This window comes from Drosophila teissieri, chromosome 3L (assembly GCF_016746235.2).
Source record: "Drosophila teissieri strain GT53w chromosome 3L, Prin_Dtei_1.1, whole genome shotgun sequence".
NCBI classification, from domain to species: domain Eukaryota; kingdom Metazoa; phylum Arthropoda; class Insecta; order Diptera; family Drosophilidae; genus Drosophila; species Drosophila teissieri.
In genome coordinates this window covers 18,591,475-18,604,994 of record NC_053031.1, presented here as the reverse complement: position 1 = coordinate 18,604,994, position 13,520 = coordinate 18,591,475, and the positions used below count along the sequence as shown (strand labels likewise).

The 13,520-nt window shown below is 47.0% G+C and overlaps 4 protein-coding genes across 5 annotated transcripts; 1 reads left to right on the top strand and 3 right to left on the bottom strand.

Annotated features, from left to right (window-relative positions):
• Window positions 1-254: 254 nt before the first annotated feature.
• Window positions 255-1,958, bottom strand: LOC122617208 (SPRY domain-containing SOCS box protein 3). The gene is made up of 3 exons (XM_043792954.1): window positions 1,423-1,958; window positions 560-1,121; window positions 255-494 (listed from the first exon to the last, which is right to left on the bottom strand). Exons 1-3 carry the CDS (start codon window positions 1,744-1,746, stop codon window positions 352-354), a joined length of 1,029 nt encoding a protein of 342 aa, XP_043648889.1. The 5' UTR covers window positions 1,747-1,958; the 3' UTR covers window positions 255-351.
• Window positions 1,959-2,281: 323 nt separating this feature from the next.
• On the top strand, window positions 2,282-9,341 carry LOC122616362 (putative U5 small nuclear ribonucleoprotein 200 kDa helicase). The gene is made up of 6 exons (XM_043791794.1): window positions 2,282-2,439; window positions 2,535-3,230; window positions 3,288-8,031; window positions 8,096-8,270; window positions 8,326-8,608; window positions 8,667-9,341. The coding sequence occupies exons 1-6, from the start codon at window positions 2,395-2,397 to the stop codon at window positions 9,150-9,152; spliced, it is 6,429 nt and encodes a 2,142-aa protein (XP_043647729.1). The 5' UTR covers window positions 2,282-2,394; the 3' UTR covers window positions 9,153-9,341.
• A 151-nt stretch (window positions 9,342-9,492) lies between these two features.
• Window positions 9,493-11,013, bottom strand: LOC122617225 (ATP-dependent RNA helicase glh-2). Of its 2 annotated transcripts, XM_043792981.1 has the most exons (3): window positions 10,745-11,013; window positions 10,155-10,427; window positions 9,493-10,073 (listed from the first exon to the last, which is right to left on the bottom strand). In XM_043792981.1, the coding sequence occupies exons 1-3, from the start codon at window positions 10,860-10,862 to the stop codon at window positions 9,601-9,603; spliced, it is 864 nt and encodes a 287-aa protein (XP_043648916.1). In that variant the 5' UTR covers window positions 10,863-11,013; the 3' UTR covers window positions 9,493-9,600. The 2 variants fall into 2 exon arrangements, with proteins under 2 accessions (XP_043648916.1, XP_043648915.1); XM_043792980.1 differs by having other exon boundaries at window positions 9,493-10,427; window positions 10,745-10,982.
• Window positions 11,014-11,969: 956 nt separating this feature from the next.
• Window positions 11,970-13,436, bottom strand: LOC122617188 (E3 ubiquitin-protein ligase NRDP1). Its single transcript, XM_043792922.1, has 5 exons — window positions 13,226-13,436; window positions 13,003-13,145; window positions 12,486-12,930; window positions 12,265-12,430; window positions 11,970-12,206 (listed from the first exon to the last, which is right to left on the bottom strand). Exons 1-5 carry the CDS (start codon window positions 13,313-13,315, stop codon window positions 12,103-12,105), a joined length of 948 nt encoding a protein of 315 aa, XP_043648857.1. The 5' UTR covers window positions 13,316-13,436; the 3' UTR covers window positions 11,970-12,102.
• Window positions 13,437-13,520: the final 84 nt, after the last annotated feature.

Here is a 13,520-nt window from a genome sequence, read left to right as displayed (position 1 = left end):
TTTTCTGGTTGCTTGTTTAATAATTCTTGAAAGGATCAAAGCAGCAATGTACCTTTTGTGAGATCTTTCGGCCGAAATACAGATCAATTATTGCGCGGCTCAACGGGCTCATTGATGTACGCCACCCCCAATGCCGTTTGGCCTGGATAAAACACTAATAGAGCACGCCATATCCTGGTAGCCGTGTTATAATGCAAAAGGTTAAGAAAGGGTAAGTTATAATGTTGTTTTGTTAAATTTGTATTTTAGGAAGTCTAAACGTAATTAAAAGTGGCATCAGCATTTAAAAGATGTATAACTACGCTTCTTCAAATAAATGCATACTTAAACATATTGATATGGTTGGTAAGGCTAAAGCAGGTAGTGGAAGTACTCGTCGCACATCTCTTGGACACTAGCGGTATGCTCCTCGTCGCCGCTATCACTGCTCCGCAACGTGATTTTGTGTGCATTGGCGTACAAGTCGTCCTCATCAACAGCCGCATCGTCAGTTTCTATTAATGGTAATTACAAAAGTGATGTGGCAGAATTGATATTGGAAGTCACTCCATGATCTTACCTCGGTACTTTTGTTTTCGCCTTAACCTTTGCTTGGAGCTTGAGAGCACAGCTTCATCGCCCAGATCTAATTCGTTTTCGCGGGAGTTCCTGGAGTAACGAATTGGCGGCGCCAGAAACCAGTAGGATTGTATGATGCCTTTGAGACCGGGCATTTGACGCAGTTCCGCCAGCTTGAGGGGCTGCCTGGACAATGCTTGAAAAGATCGCAGCTGCAGTGACACTGGTTGCGAAGTGCAGTTGATCAGCCTAATCACGGACTTTGCGGCTGTGGAGCAGACCATGGGATATATTTTAACATCCGGATCCGTAGGTACATTGGTGTAGGCCACTCCTAGTGATCTGCGATTCAGATAAAACTCCAGGTGGCCACGCGTTCGATCCAAACAGACACCAATCAGGCAGCCCTGCGAGAACTTTTGGCCATAAGGCAGTAGCTCGCCACAGTGCTGAATTCTTCCGGAGTACGAGAAGCCCCAGGACTGGGCATTGGTGCCCAGAGCCGAGACAAAGTGGAACTTGAACTGCCCTAGATTAACGCTTTCCGTGCCGATGCCGAACATCTAGGAAAAGTTGAAAGAAAACGAAGGCAATTATAAAGAGAGCATTATTTACATTGAACTTTAGCTGGCTTATCATCTAGTTGGGGTGCTGAGATTTCCTCCTCCCGCTGTGTCTGTTATCTTATCGCCGCGTTACAATCTGTAATCCATAATACAATGAAGCGAACAATCAAGCCGTCTCCAATGGAATCGAGTACACCAGATGCCTGGTTAGTGGTGTTCTATTTTAAGGCGACGACTTTGAGTGACATTCGTCACGTTGAGCGTCCCAACTAGTTGCCAAGCCGAGCTGGTAACTAACCACATCCGTGCCGGCCAGAGTCGTGATGACGCGCATCTCCCAAAAGTGCACCATGTTTGCTTTCAGAGCTTGTTCCCCCCTCACAATCGCCGTGCCCTGACTGTAGGTGGGATGGAAGATAATGTCCCTGTCGTTGACCACGGCATCCGATTCATCAGTGGCGTGCCACCGCCAGGCGTTCACGTTTCCGGGCTCGTCCTCGCCGCAACGGCACCTGACCAGGTCAGGTATGTGGCCCTTGTGGTTGGTGACCTCAATGGAGTTGGGAAACGGGCAATCACAGAAGCCGGGATTGCAGGCTTCCTGGTACGGGGGCAGCAGCATGCTCGCACTGGGTCGTCCTCTCTGGTTTCCCTTCGGTTGCGTAGTAATGACTTGTGACAGCCTTGTGCAATGATCTCGATCAGTCGACGGACGGCAAATGTTTCCAGTTAAACCAGCTGCAGCCTCATATATAAGCACGTTACTTTGATCTGACTGAACAATAAACAAAACGATGCGTTGTAAATAGACGTCGGCATCGCTGCCGACGTCGCTGCCAGTGTGACCAAAGGCCACAGTTCATGGCATAAATATACTAAACACACCTAAATTATAGGAATTATCGCCAGTTGTATACCACTTTCATTTGTGTAGTGCTAGTCCGAATGCAATTTAAAAAGCAACTTTTTAAAAAGGTTTTTTTTTAATTTGGTGTTTACAAAAGTTAATAGGCCTTACCCAAAATCTTAAATATGGATCTTAATTTTTTTAAATATGGTGGCGCGCGCAAACAATAGGATCATATAAATGGCAGCCCTGGTAACGATTTTCAGTTGCCTTCGCGCATATGGCAACTCTTTCGGAAAATAGACTAACAATCTGGCAGCACGAGTAACCACAAACAGCGGCGTTTCTCTCCGATTTTTCTGCAAAAAGTTGTAAAATAGGTTAATTTAAGTGCAAAATACCCGTGAAAACCACTAAACAGTCATGGCGGATGCCGCAGCACGTCAGCTGCAGTACGAGTACAAGGCGGTAATTGCAAATTCCCGCTCGGAAAAACTTTCCCATTCCATGCGGCGTCTGAACCGAATTTCACAAACACGTAAAATGCGTTTTCCATATTTCAGAACTCCAATCTTGTGCTGCAAGCCGATGTCCGACTCATCGAACGCCCGCGGCGCGATGAGGCCACTGGCGAGGTGTGCTCCTTGGTGGGAAAGCTGGACGGAACTAGAATGGGAGATCGGTACCAGCGGACGAAGCCGGAAAAAACGGAGGAGCGCAAGGTGAAACGCCAGAAGCGAGACGAGGCCCAGTATGACTTCGAGCGGATGAAGGGAGCTACCCTGCTCTCCGAGGGCATCGATGAGATGGTGGGCATTGTGTATCGGCCCAAGACCCAAGAAACCCGACAGACCTACGAGGTCCTGCTCAGCTTCATCCAGGAGGCTCTGGGGGATCAGCCTAGGGATATCCTGTGCGGTGCCGCTGATGAGATTCTGGCTGTCCTCAAGAACGATCGCTTAAAAGATCGGGAGCGAAAGAGGGATGTGGACAGCTTGCTGGGCGCAGTTACTGATGAGCGATTTGCCCTGTTAGTTAACCTGGGCAAAAAAATCACAGACTTTGGCAGCGATGCCGTGAATGCTTTGACTGCTGCTCCCAACAACGAGGAGCAGATCGATGAAACCTACGGCATCAATGTCCAGTTTGAGGAATCCGAGGAGGAGAGCGACAACGATATGTATGGTGAGATTCGCGATGATGATGCCCAGGATGAAGGGGAGGAGGCCCGCATCGATCACACCCTGCATGCAGAAAATGTGAGTAATGTAGTTAAAATTTCGATTCCTATTTATAATTCGTGTATCCTTTTCCAGTTGGCCAACGAGGAAGCCGCCAATAATGTAAAGAAAGAGCGCTCCTTGCATCCTCTGGACATAGATGCGTATTGGTTGCAGCGTTGTCTGAGCAAATTCTATAAGGATGCCATGGTGTCGCAAAGCAAAGCTGCCGACGTGCTGAAGATCCTGAAAGATGCCGCCGACGATCGCGATTGCGAAAATCAATTGGTGCTTTTGCTGGGCTACGATTGCTTTGACTTCATTAAGCAATTGAAGCTTAACCGGCAGATGGTACTCTACTGCACCATGCTGGCCTCGGCTCAAACAGACAGTGAGCGGCAAAGAATTCGCGAGAAGATGCGCGGAAATTCTGCGTTAGCCAAAATCCTTCGTCAATTGGATACGGGAAAGTCTGAGGATCAGGACGAGGGCGAAGCACGGGGAAGTAAGCGTGGAAAAGGAGATGCAGAGGATGGTGGAGCGGCGGCTGCCGGTCAGGTGGCTGGTGTGCGACAGCTACTCGAGTTGGAAGAGATGGCATTCACTCAAGGATCCCACTTTATGGCAAACAAGCGCTGCCAGCTGCCCGACGGTTCCTACAGGAAACAACGAAAAGGCTACGAGGAGGTGCACGTGCCTGCGCTAAAACCCGTACCATTTGATGCCAATGAGGAACTTCAGCCTGTGGACAAGCTCCCGAAATATGTGCAGCCTGTGTTCGAGGGTTTCAAGACCCTTAATCGTATCCAAAGTCGTTTGTACAAGGCCGCACTGGACAGTGATGAGAATATGCTGCTGTGCGCCCCTACTGGAGCTGGTAAAACTAATGTGGCCTTGCTAACCATGATGCGGGAGATTGGAAAGCACATCAACGAGGATGGCACCATCAATGCTCAGGATTTCAAAATCATCTACGTGGCTCCCATGAAATCTCTGGTGCAGGAAATGGTCGGCAATTTTGGACGACGCCTTGCTTGCTACAATCTGACGGTCTCCGAGTTGACTGGAGATCACCAGCTGACCAGGGAACAGATTGCCGCCACTCAGGTGATTGTGTGCACACCAGAGAAATGGGACATCATCACTCGAAAGGGAGGAGAGCGTACCTTTGTGAGCTTAGTGCGATTGGTAATCATCGATGAGATTCACTTGCTCCACGACGAGCGTGGTCCGGTGCTTGAGGCCCTGGTGGCACGTACGATAAGGAATATTGAAACTACCCAGGAGGAGGTGCGTTTGGTGGGCTTATCTGCCACACTGCCCAACTATCAGGACGTGGCCACCTTCTTACGCGTAAAACCCGATAAGGGCCTGTTCTACTTTGATAACAGCTATCGGCCTGTGTCCCTGGAGCAGCAGTATATCGGTGTGACGGAGAAGAAGGCCCTAAAGCGGTTCCAGGTGATGAACGAGATTGTTTATGAAAAGACCATGGAGCATGCTGGGCGTAATCAGGTCCTGGTTTTCGTACACTCGCGCAAGGAGACTGGAAAAACGGCTAGAGCCGTGAGAGACATGTGCCTGGAGCAAGATACCCTTGGTAGCTTTCTAAAGGAGGGGTCAGCAAGCATGGAAGTGCTGCGTACTGAAGCCGAGCAAGTAAAGAACACAGAGCTAAAGGAGTTATTGCCCTACGGCTTCGCCATTCATCATGCTGGAATGACCCGCGTCGATCGTACTTTGGTGGAAGATCTATTCGCTGATCGGCACATTCAAGTTTTGGTTTCCACCGCCACTCTAGCTTGGGGTGTGAATCTGCCTGCCCACACTGTAATCATCAAGGGCACGCAGGTGTACAATCCGGAAAAAGGACGTTGGGTGGAGCTGAGTGCCTTGGATGTTCTACAGATGTTGGGTCGTGCTGGAAGACCGCAGTATGACACCAAGGGTGAGGGTATTCTTATAACCAATCACAGTGAGTTGCAGTTCTATCTCTCCTTGCTCAACCAGCAGTTGCCGATTGAGTCCCAATTCATCTCCAAGCTTCCTGACATGCTGAATGCAGAGATTGTTCTAGGAACGGTCCAACATCTCCAAGATGCAGTTAACTGGTTGGGCTACACTTATCTGTACATTAGAATGCTGAGGAATCCCACGTTATACGGAGTTTCCCACGATGCCATTAAGGCTGATCCTCTGTTGGAGCAGCATCGGGCTGATCTCCTGCACACCGCAGCTTGCTGTCTGGAGCGGAGTGGCCTTGTTAAATACGATCGAAAGACGGGACACTTCCAGGTGACTGATCTGGGTCGCATTGCCTCTCACTATTACCTAACCCATGAAACCATGCTGACTTACAACCAGCTGCTTAAGCAAACTCTTAGTGAGATCGAGTTGTTCCGCGTATTTTCCCTATCCTCGGAATTCCGTCATATTTCCGTCAGAGAAGAGGAAAAATTGGAGCTGCAGAAGCTCATGGAACGAGTGCCCATTCCCATTAAGGAGTCCATTGAGGAGCACAGCGCCAAGGTCAATGTTTTGTTGCAAGCTTATATCTCCCAGTTGAAACTGGAGGGCTTTGCATTGATGTCGGATATGGTGTTCATTACCCAATCTGCTGCCCGTCTTATGAGAGCCATTTTTGAGATTGTATTGACCCGCGGATGGGCTCAATTGGCGGACAAAACGTTGACGCTCTGCAAGATGATTGACAGAAGGATGTGGCAATCTATGACTCCTCTGAGACAGTTCAAGAAGATGCCCGATGAGATTGCCAAGAAACTGGAGAAGAAACACTTCCCTTGGGGCAGGCTTTACGATCTAGAGCCACATGAACTTGGTGAGCTGATTAGAATGCCCAAGCTAGGAAAAACTATCCACAAGTTTGTGCACCAGTTCCCCAAACTGGAGCTCTCCACGCACATTCAACCTATAACAAGGGGAACCCTGAGAGTGGAACTCACCATTACACCGGATTTCCAATGGGATGAAAAGGTGCATGGCCAGTCGGAAGGTTTTTGGGTTTTAATTGAAGATGTCGACTCGGAACTCATTCTCCATCATGAGTTTTTCCTGCTAAAGCAGAAGTATTCCCAAGATGAGCACCAGCTAAAGTTCTTTGTGCCTGTATTTGAACCTCTGCCACCGCAGTACTTCCTTCGCATTGTCTCAGATCGCTGGATAGGAGCAGAGACCCAATTACCAGTGTCTTTCCGACACTTAATTCTGCCCGAGAAGAATATGCCACCTACGGAGCTGTTGGATCTCCAACCGCTTCCTATAAGTGCACTGCGGCAGCCGAAATTTGAATCGTTTTATTCGCAACGCTTCCCGCAATTCAATCCCATTCAGACCCAAGTCTTCAATGCAGTCTACAATAGTGATGAAAATGTCTTTGTTGGAGCACCAACTGGATCCGGAAAGATGACTATTGCGGAGTTTGCCATCATGCGCTTGTTCACTACTCAATCCGATGCCCGATGTGTCTATTTGGTCTCGCAAGAGGCTTTGGCGGATTTAGTTTTTGCAGATTGGCATAACAAATTTGGATCGCTGGATATAAAAGTGGTTAAATTGACCGGCGAAACTGGAACCGATCTTAAGCTTATAGCCAAGGGACAGCTGGTGATCACTACTGCGGATAAATGGGATGTGTTGTCTCGTAGATGGAAACAGAGGAAGAACGTACAACTGGTAAACCTGTTTATTGTGGACGAACTGCAGCTGGTGGGAGGAGAGGATGGTCCTGTTATGGAGATAGTATGCTCTAGGATGAGATACATTAGCTCACAGATTGAGAAACAGATCAGAATAGTGGCGTTGTCTGCATCGCTAACGGATGCCAGGGATGTCGCCCAGTGGCTGGGCTGTAATCCCAATGCCACATTCAATTTCCACCCAAGCGTGCGTCCCATTCCGTTGGAGCTGCACATCCAAGGCTATAATGTCACCCACAACGCTACCAGAATTGCCACAATGTCCAAGCCTGTTTACAATGCCATCCTCAAGTACAGCGCCCACAAGCCGGTGATTGTTTTCGTCTCGTCCAGAAAGCAGGCCAGGCTCACTGCAATTGACGTTCTGACCTACGCAGCCTCGGATTTGCAACCCAATCGATTCTTCCATGCTGAGGAGGAGGACATCAAGCCGTTCCTTGAGAGAATGACAGATAAAACCTTGAAGGAGACCCTGGCGCAAGGAGTGGCTTATCTTCATGAGGGACTATCCGCCTCAGATCATCGCCTGGTGGAGCAGCTATTTGACTCTGGCGCTGTGCAAGTAGCAGTGGTCTCCAGGGATCTTTGCTGGGGCATGAGCATCTCCGCTCACTTGGTGATCATCATGGACACGCAATTTTACAACGGCAAGAATCATTCGTATGAGGACTATCCCATTACAGACGTGCTGCAGATGATTGGTCGAGCCAATCGACCCAACGAGGATGCGGATGCCAAGTGCGTGCTGATGTGCCAGAGCAGCAAAAAGGACTTCTTTAAAAAATTCATCAACGAGCCGCTGCCCATCGAAAGTCATTTGGATCATAGAATGCACGATCACTTTAACGCCGAGGTGGTCACCAAGACGATTGAGAACAAACAGGATGCTGTGGATTATCTCACCTGGACGTTCCTCTACAGAAGATTGACCCAAAATCCCAATTACTACAACCTGCAGGGCGTCACGCATCGCCATCTCTCCGACCATCTTTCGGAGTTGGTGGAGAATACGCTGAGCGATCTAGAACAGTCGAAGTGTATCAGCGTCGAGGATGATATGGACACCCTGCCTCTCAATCTGGGCATGATTGCTGCTTACTATTACATTAACTATACAACTATCGGTATGAATCAGTAGATTTAAGTTGAAGCAATTGTCATCTTCATTTCCCTATCATTTTTCCACAGAGCTCTTCAGTTTGTCCCTTAATAGCAAGACAAAAGTTCGTGGCCTGCTGGAAATTATTTCATCGGCAGCAGAGTACGAGGATGTGGTGGTCAGACATCATGAGGAGCAGGTTCTACGCACGCTATCTCAGCGACTGCCCAACAAACTCACAGGACCCAATGAAACGGCTCCAAAGTAAGAAACCACTATATCTAGAATTGGAAAAAGAACCTTACTATTGTAATTTCAGATTCAATGATCCGCATATCAAGACCAATTTGCTGCTTCAGGCTCATCTTTCACGACTGCAATTGGGACCTGAACTGCAAGGCGATACGGAGCAAATACTGAGCAAGGCCATTCGTCTTATTCAGGCTTGCGTAGATGTGCTAAGTTCAAATGGCTGGCTTTCGCCGGCTGTGGCTGCCATGGAGTTGGCTCAGATGGTCACGCAGGCCATGTGGAGCAAGGATTCGTATTTGAAGCAGTTGCCGCACTTTAGTCCTGAAATTGTCAAGCGGTGCACAGAAAAGGTGAGAGTAACAACACTTTATTCTCTAGGCTTATCTCACGTTTCGTTTTATATTTCAGAAAATCGAAACCGTTTTCGATATCATGGAACTGGAGGATGAGGATCGCACTCGCCTATTGCAGCTCTCCGATTTACAAATGGCCGATGTTGCTCGATTCTGCAACCGGTACCCCAACATTGAGCTCAACTATGAAGTGGTGGACAAAGATCGCATCAACTCAGGATCAACCGTCAATGTAGTGGTTCAACTGGAACGTGAGGATGAGGTTACCGGCCCAGTCATTGCCCCATTCTTCCCGCAGAAACGTGAAGAAGGATGGTGGGTCGTTATAGGTGATCCCAAGACCAACTCCCTGCTCTCCATCAAACGGCTCACGCTGCAGCAAAAGGCAAAGGTTAAGCTGGACTTTGTGGCACCTAGCCCGGGAAAACACGACTACACTCTGTACTACATGAGCGATTCCTATTTGGGTTGCGATCAGGAGTACAAGTTTTCCATCGAAGTGGGTGACTTCCAGTCGGAGAGCGAAAGCGAGTCAGATTAGTTTTCTTAAGGATCATTATTTGAGCATGACCGCACAAATGAAAATTAATCATTTTACAATTTACTCCCATCAATTGTAGCAATAATTTCTTGTACTTCTTTAGGAGGGGAAAAACGAGCACCACTGAGTACCACTCTATTCAGTGATCCGTACAAAACAAAAAAATAAATACAAAATATTAAAAACGTGGTTATGTCTTTGGTTGATACCAAAAGGGTAAATATTTCATAGTCAACAATGCCAATTCGTGAGCTTTTACAATTCCTAGGGTCCAATTCAGATTTGTAAGTGAATTGTAGTCATCAGACCGTTGAGATTTTAAAGAATATCCCAAGTTATCTTTAATTTAATCATAAATATTTATTTGGGTTTTTTAGACATTTGCACATAGGATTGCTGACCAATAGATTAACTTGGAGGTATTTTCCCTGTAGGCTGGATTTTGCTTTTAACGGCTGACAGACACTGCCGACCCATGGCTATTGCCATGATTGGCTCCTCCATTAGCGAAGCTGTTCGTGGAGCTAAAGTTGATTGTCTGTCCATTGGGAAGGTGGTACACCTGACTCAGCGAAGCACCTGCCGCATTATTGGATCCGAAGGGGCTGCTGTTCTGGGACTGAGTAGCCGTACTAGCCGAGGAGGCACCGAATGATCCATTGGTGCTCTGCGACTGGAAGCCTTGAGCCTGGCCAATGGCGGCCGAGGATCCAGAATTGAGTCCATTGTTGTAGTTGCTGTGGGCAGCTCCATTGGATGCGGCCTGCTCCTGGTTGTAACCACTGGGTCCAAGTGGTCCAAGCGGATTTAACTCGACGTTGGCATTGGCATTTCCGCCGTCTGGTCCGGCTCCAACATCAACCCCCGCTTTGGTTCCTCCAGCACCGGCCGATGTGCCTGCCTGAACTTTTCCACCGAGCCCTGAATTACCACCAAAGCCTGGATTACCACCGAATCCTGGATTACCATTGAATCCTGGGTTACCACCGAATCCCTGATTACCTTCGAATCCTTGGTTACCTCCAAAATCCTGATTACCGCCGAAACCACCTCCAAAACCAGGCCCTCCACCGAATCCTCCGCCGAATCCGGGGTTTCCAGCATACTGACCACCAAATTGTCGTCCAAACTGACGCTTCACCCTCTTATGAGTAGCGTGGATTCCGGATATTTGATCGAGGACCGAACGGACGCGTCGTACCTGTGGGTTAGACTTCGGTTTTATGTACAAGGCTGATTCCACCACTACTTCCTCGATAGTGGCGCCCTTGGAAGCTGTAAAATGAAAATTTTTATAAATTATCCAATTCTTGGAGCTGTAGCTAATAAAAGAATCCGAATAATCGCAAGAGTATTATTTAAAAAGTTCTCTGAAATCTATAAATTTACCAAATATTTCACTCTTTGTTCGCACTATTTGAATGTACATATATTTGAATAAATTTATAGATAGATATTTGTGAACCATTACAAAATTTTGGATTAGAAAAATATTATTTTCCAAATGCATTGGGGAAATTTTACAATCCAATAAAAGCTAGAACACAGTTTTGCTAAGATTTGAGAGTCTTAAAACATAAAAATCAACTCACGCAAATCTTCAACGCCTGTTTGGACCTGCTTCTCGTTGCGCTGCCTCAGTTGGGGAAACGCCGATACAGCTCCCACACAGATGAGGGCCACAAATAGCACCGGAATTGATAGATTCATTTCGTGTTCTTCGATTAGATTAGTTTCCCTCTGGAGATCGCAGCTGGACACGTCCGTTGGCTGCGCCGCTTCGCCATCAACTGCTGGATGTATTTCAGCCTGGCCGAGCGGCCGATCAACTCTCACTTTCCATCGCCACAGGGGGCTGCCCCTTTGGTCTGATGGCGCTAATTGCTTCTATCAATATTCAAGATGTTTCGGCAAATACGAACAAAAAATTAATACGAAAACTGGCTTGTATAATCAAACGATTTTTGGCACATGTAACAGATGCAAACTTTGAATAATGTTGTATTATGTAGGAAAAAAACAAAACGGGTGTACAAAAGCCGAAACCGGTTTGCATTCAAAGCTCGTGGAGGAACTAGTTTGGTTTTCTTTTGTTTATTTTGTCGCTGAGAGGTGCCTGGTTTTTGTTGCTTTTCGATTTCCTTTTCGGGAAACAGATGTTGTCCAGAACTTTTACGGGTCCCAAGAGTGGAGGCGGCCAGATTTCTCCAATGTGTTGGTGCTCGCAAGTGGGGGGCATCCCAGTGAACATTTGTGTCGGATTTTCAAATGCAGACGCTTGTCTGCCCTTTCAGTTTAATTGGAATAATCAGTTGTATAACTATTTTTAATCTAAGAGAAAAACTTTCAAAAATAATTTGAGATTACTTAAATATATGCAAGAATATTGCTGTACCCACAATAATGAATAAACGAATTTCTTTTACAATTTTTAATTAAAATTTTAATTCATAATTGAAAAAAATTTGACGTAAGAGCAAATCTTTCCATTATTTAAATAAACTGTTTATTACTTGTTTCACATTTATTCTAAAAGTATTGACAAATATTTCAGAATTTTAAGTAGGGTGTGCAATAAGAATTTAAACGCGAATTAAGACACTCACAGCTTCCTTCTTTCTATCAAAATGAGAATGAAGTGAACGATAACGAAGGGACAATTGTTGAGATCGCTTAATCAAACATATAATATTGGGTATGCGAACGATTTAATGAAGTATACGAATTTGCGTACTAACTAAATGGGGAGAAACAATGAACCGAAAGTAATATATATTTTTTGTACAACTTGAAAGTCGTCATGAGGCGCTTGAATGGTTTGTTTTGCGAGTTTTTCCTTACAATATTGTTTTTAATGCTTATTCTTAAGTTAAGGAATCAACAAAACTGAGCACTGTTCGATATAGTTAGCATTTAACCTATGATAAGTGGTTAATCAGCGGCGGAGGGCCTACTCGATGCCATGGGCGAAGATCATGACCAAACCTGGATCGATCATGACGTCCTCAGTCATGTGGAGGTTGTCGCAGCTCAAAACGAGCACAGCTTGCTTGCCTGCGAATGAGTAAATTTCAAGGTAAAGCCTGCTAGCTTCAGGATTTTAGCTTATTACCTGGAATGCGTCGACACACATAGTTGTCGTAGATCCTGCGGTTGGTTTGTCGTGTCTCTAGCGAACTGAGTCCTCGGGGCCAACGTCGTTCGTGGCAGAACTCCATGAGACTATCCAGGATGTGTGGCGGACAACCCGACTCGGACAAAGCGCGCTTGATCATGAGCTTTGAAATGAAAAGTGAATATAAGTTTTTTTAAAATGTAGACTCCGGGCTTCACCTGCAGTGCATCGTCGGGCGTAGAGATCATTCCTCCCCAGCGCGTAACCCTGGCTCGCGGCAGTGTGCTACTCCAGCGGATCACCTCGTCACGCTCCATCTGGTCGGCTATGGCCCGCATCGCAGGATTGGAGACACGCATGGCACGCATAAAGTCCTTGAATAGCTGCAGCTCACGCTTCAGTTCGTTGATTGTCAGCTGCTGGTCGGTGAGCTCCGATTTGAGCTCACCCATCTTTTCAGTCTGCTTGACAATTAAAGTGCGCAGCTCCCGCACGCAGTTGTGGTCCTTTAGCTCATCCTTGGGTATGTCAAAGCCGCAACCCTTCTCGCAGGGAAATGGTCGCTTCGGGTTGTGAATGCATTCCTCCAGATGGGAGTTGTAGGCGTCTAGCTTTAGAACAGCTGTGCAGCCATAAGGTGCATTGTCACAGGTAATTGACAGTCTGGTGGGCAGGGGTCAAAGATTAGTAAGGGGTCACAAGGGTGGATAGTAAGAGACGTTGGGTGGTTCTCACCTGGACAGTAGGTTGCGCAATATGCGAGGCACTGCTCGCAAGTTGGCAGTTGTCAGGGCATTGCGATCCACCGGACAAGTGGGCTGGCGGGTTAGCCACTCGTTAATGCATCCGCGGCAGAAGGCGTGCTCGCACATCACGGCCTGAATCGGTAGATATGTATGTTGTATATTTCATGTATATGTATGATGCGTGGTGTGTGTTCTTTGCAAACAAAACAAACCTGCAGCGGATCCTCCAGCACTCCGGAGCAGATGGGACAGGTGAGCTCCTCGTCCACCTCCCCCTGAAAGCGATTCACATCGTAGCCCATCTTAGGTCCTCTGCGCGCTGGCCATCCGCATAAAAATACTATTCATAAGTCTTTTCTGCGGATTGCAAAATCTGTGTTTTTTTCGTTTCAGTCAGTGCAGTGTTGTGTAGTGTGAAGCAGTAGTGCTGGGAAGCGGGGGTGGCACTTTAGCTATATTCCGCTAGAAATGGCTTTTTAAAATAGCTGCTTAGCTGGACAATATTGA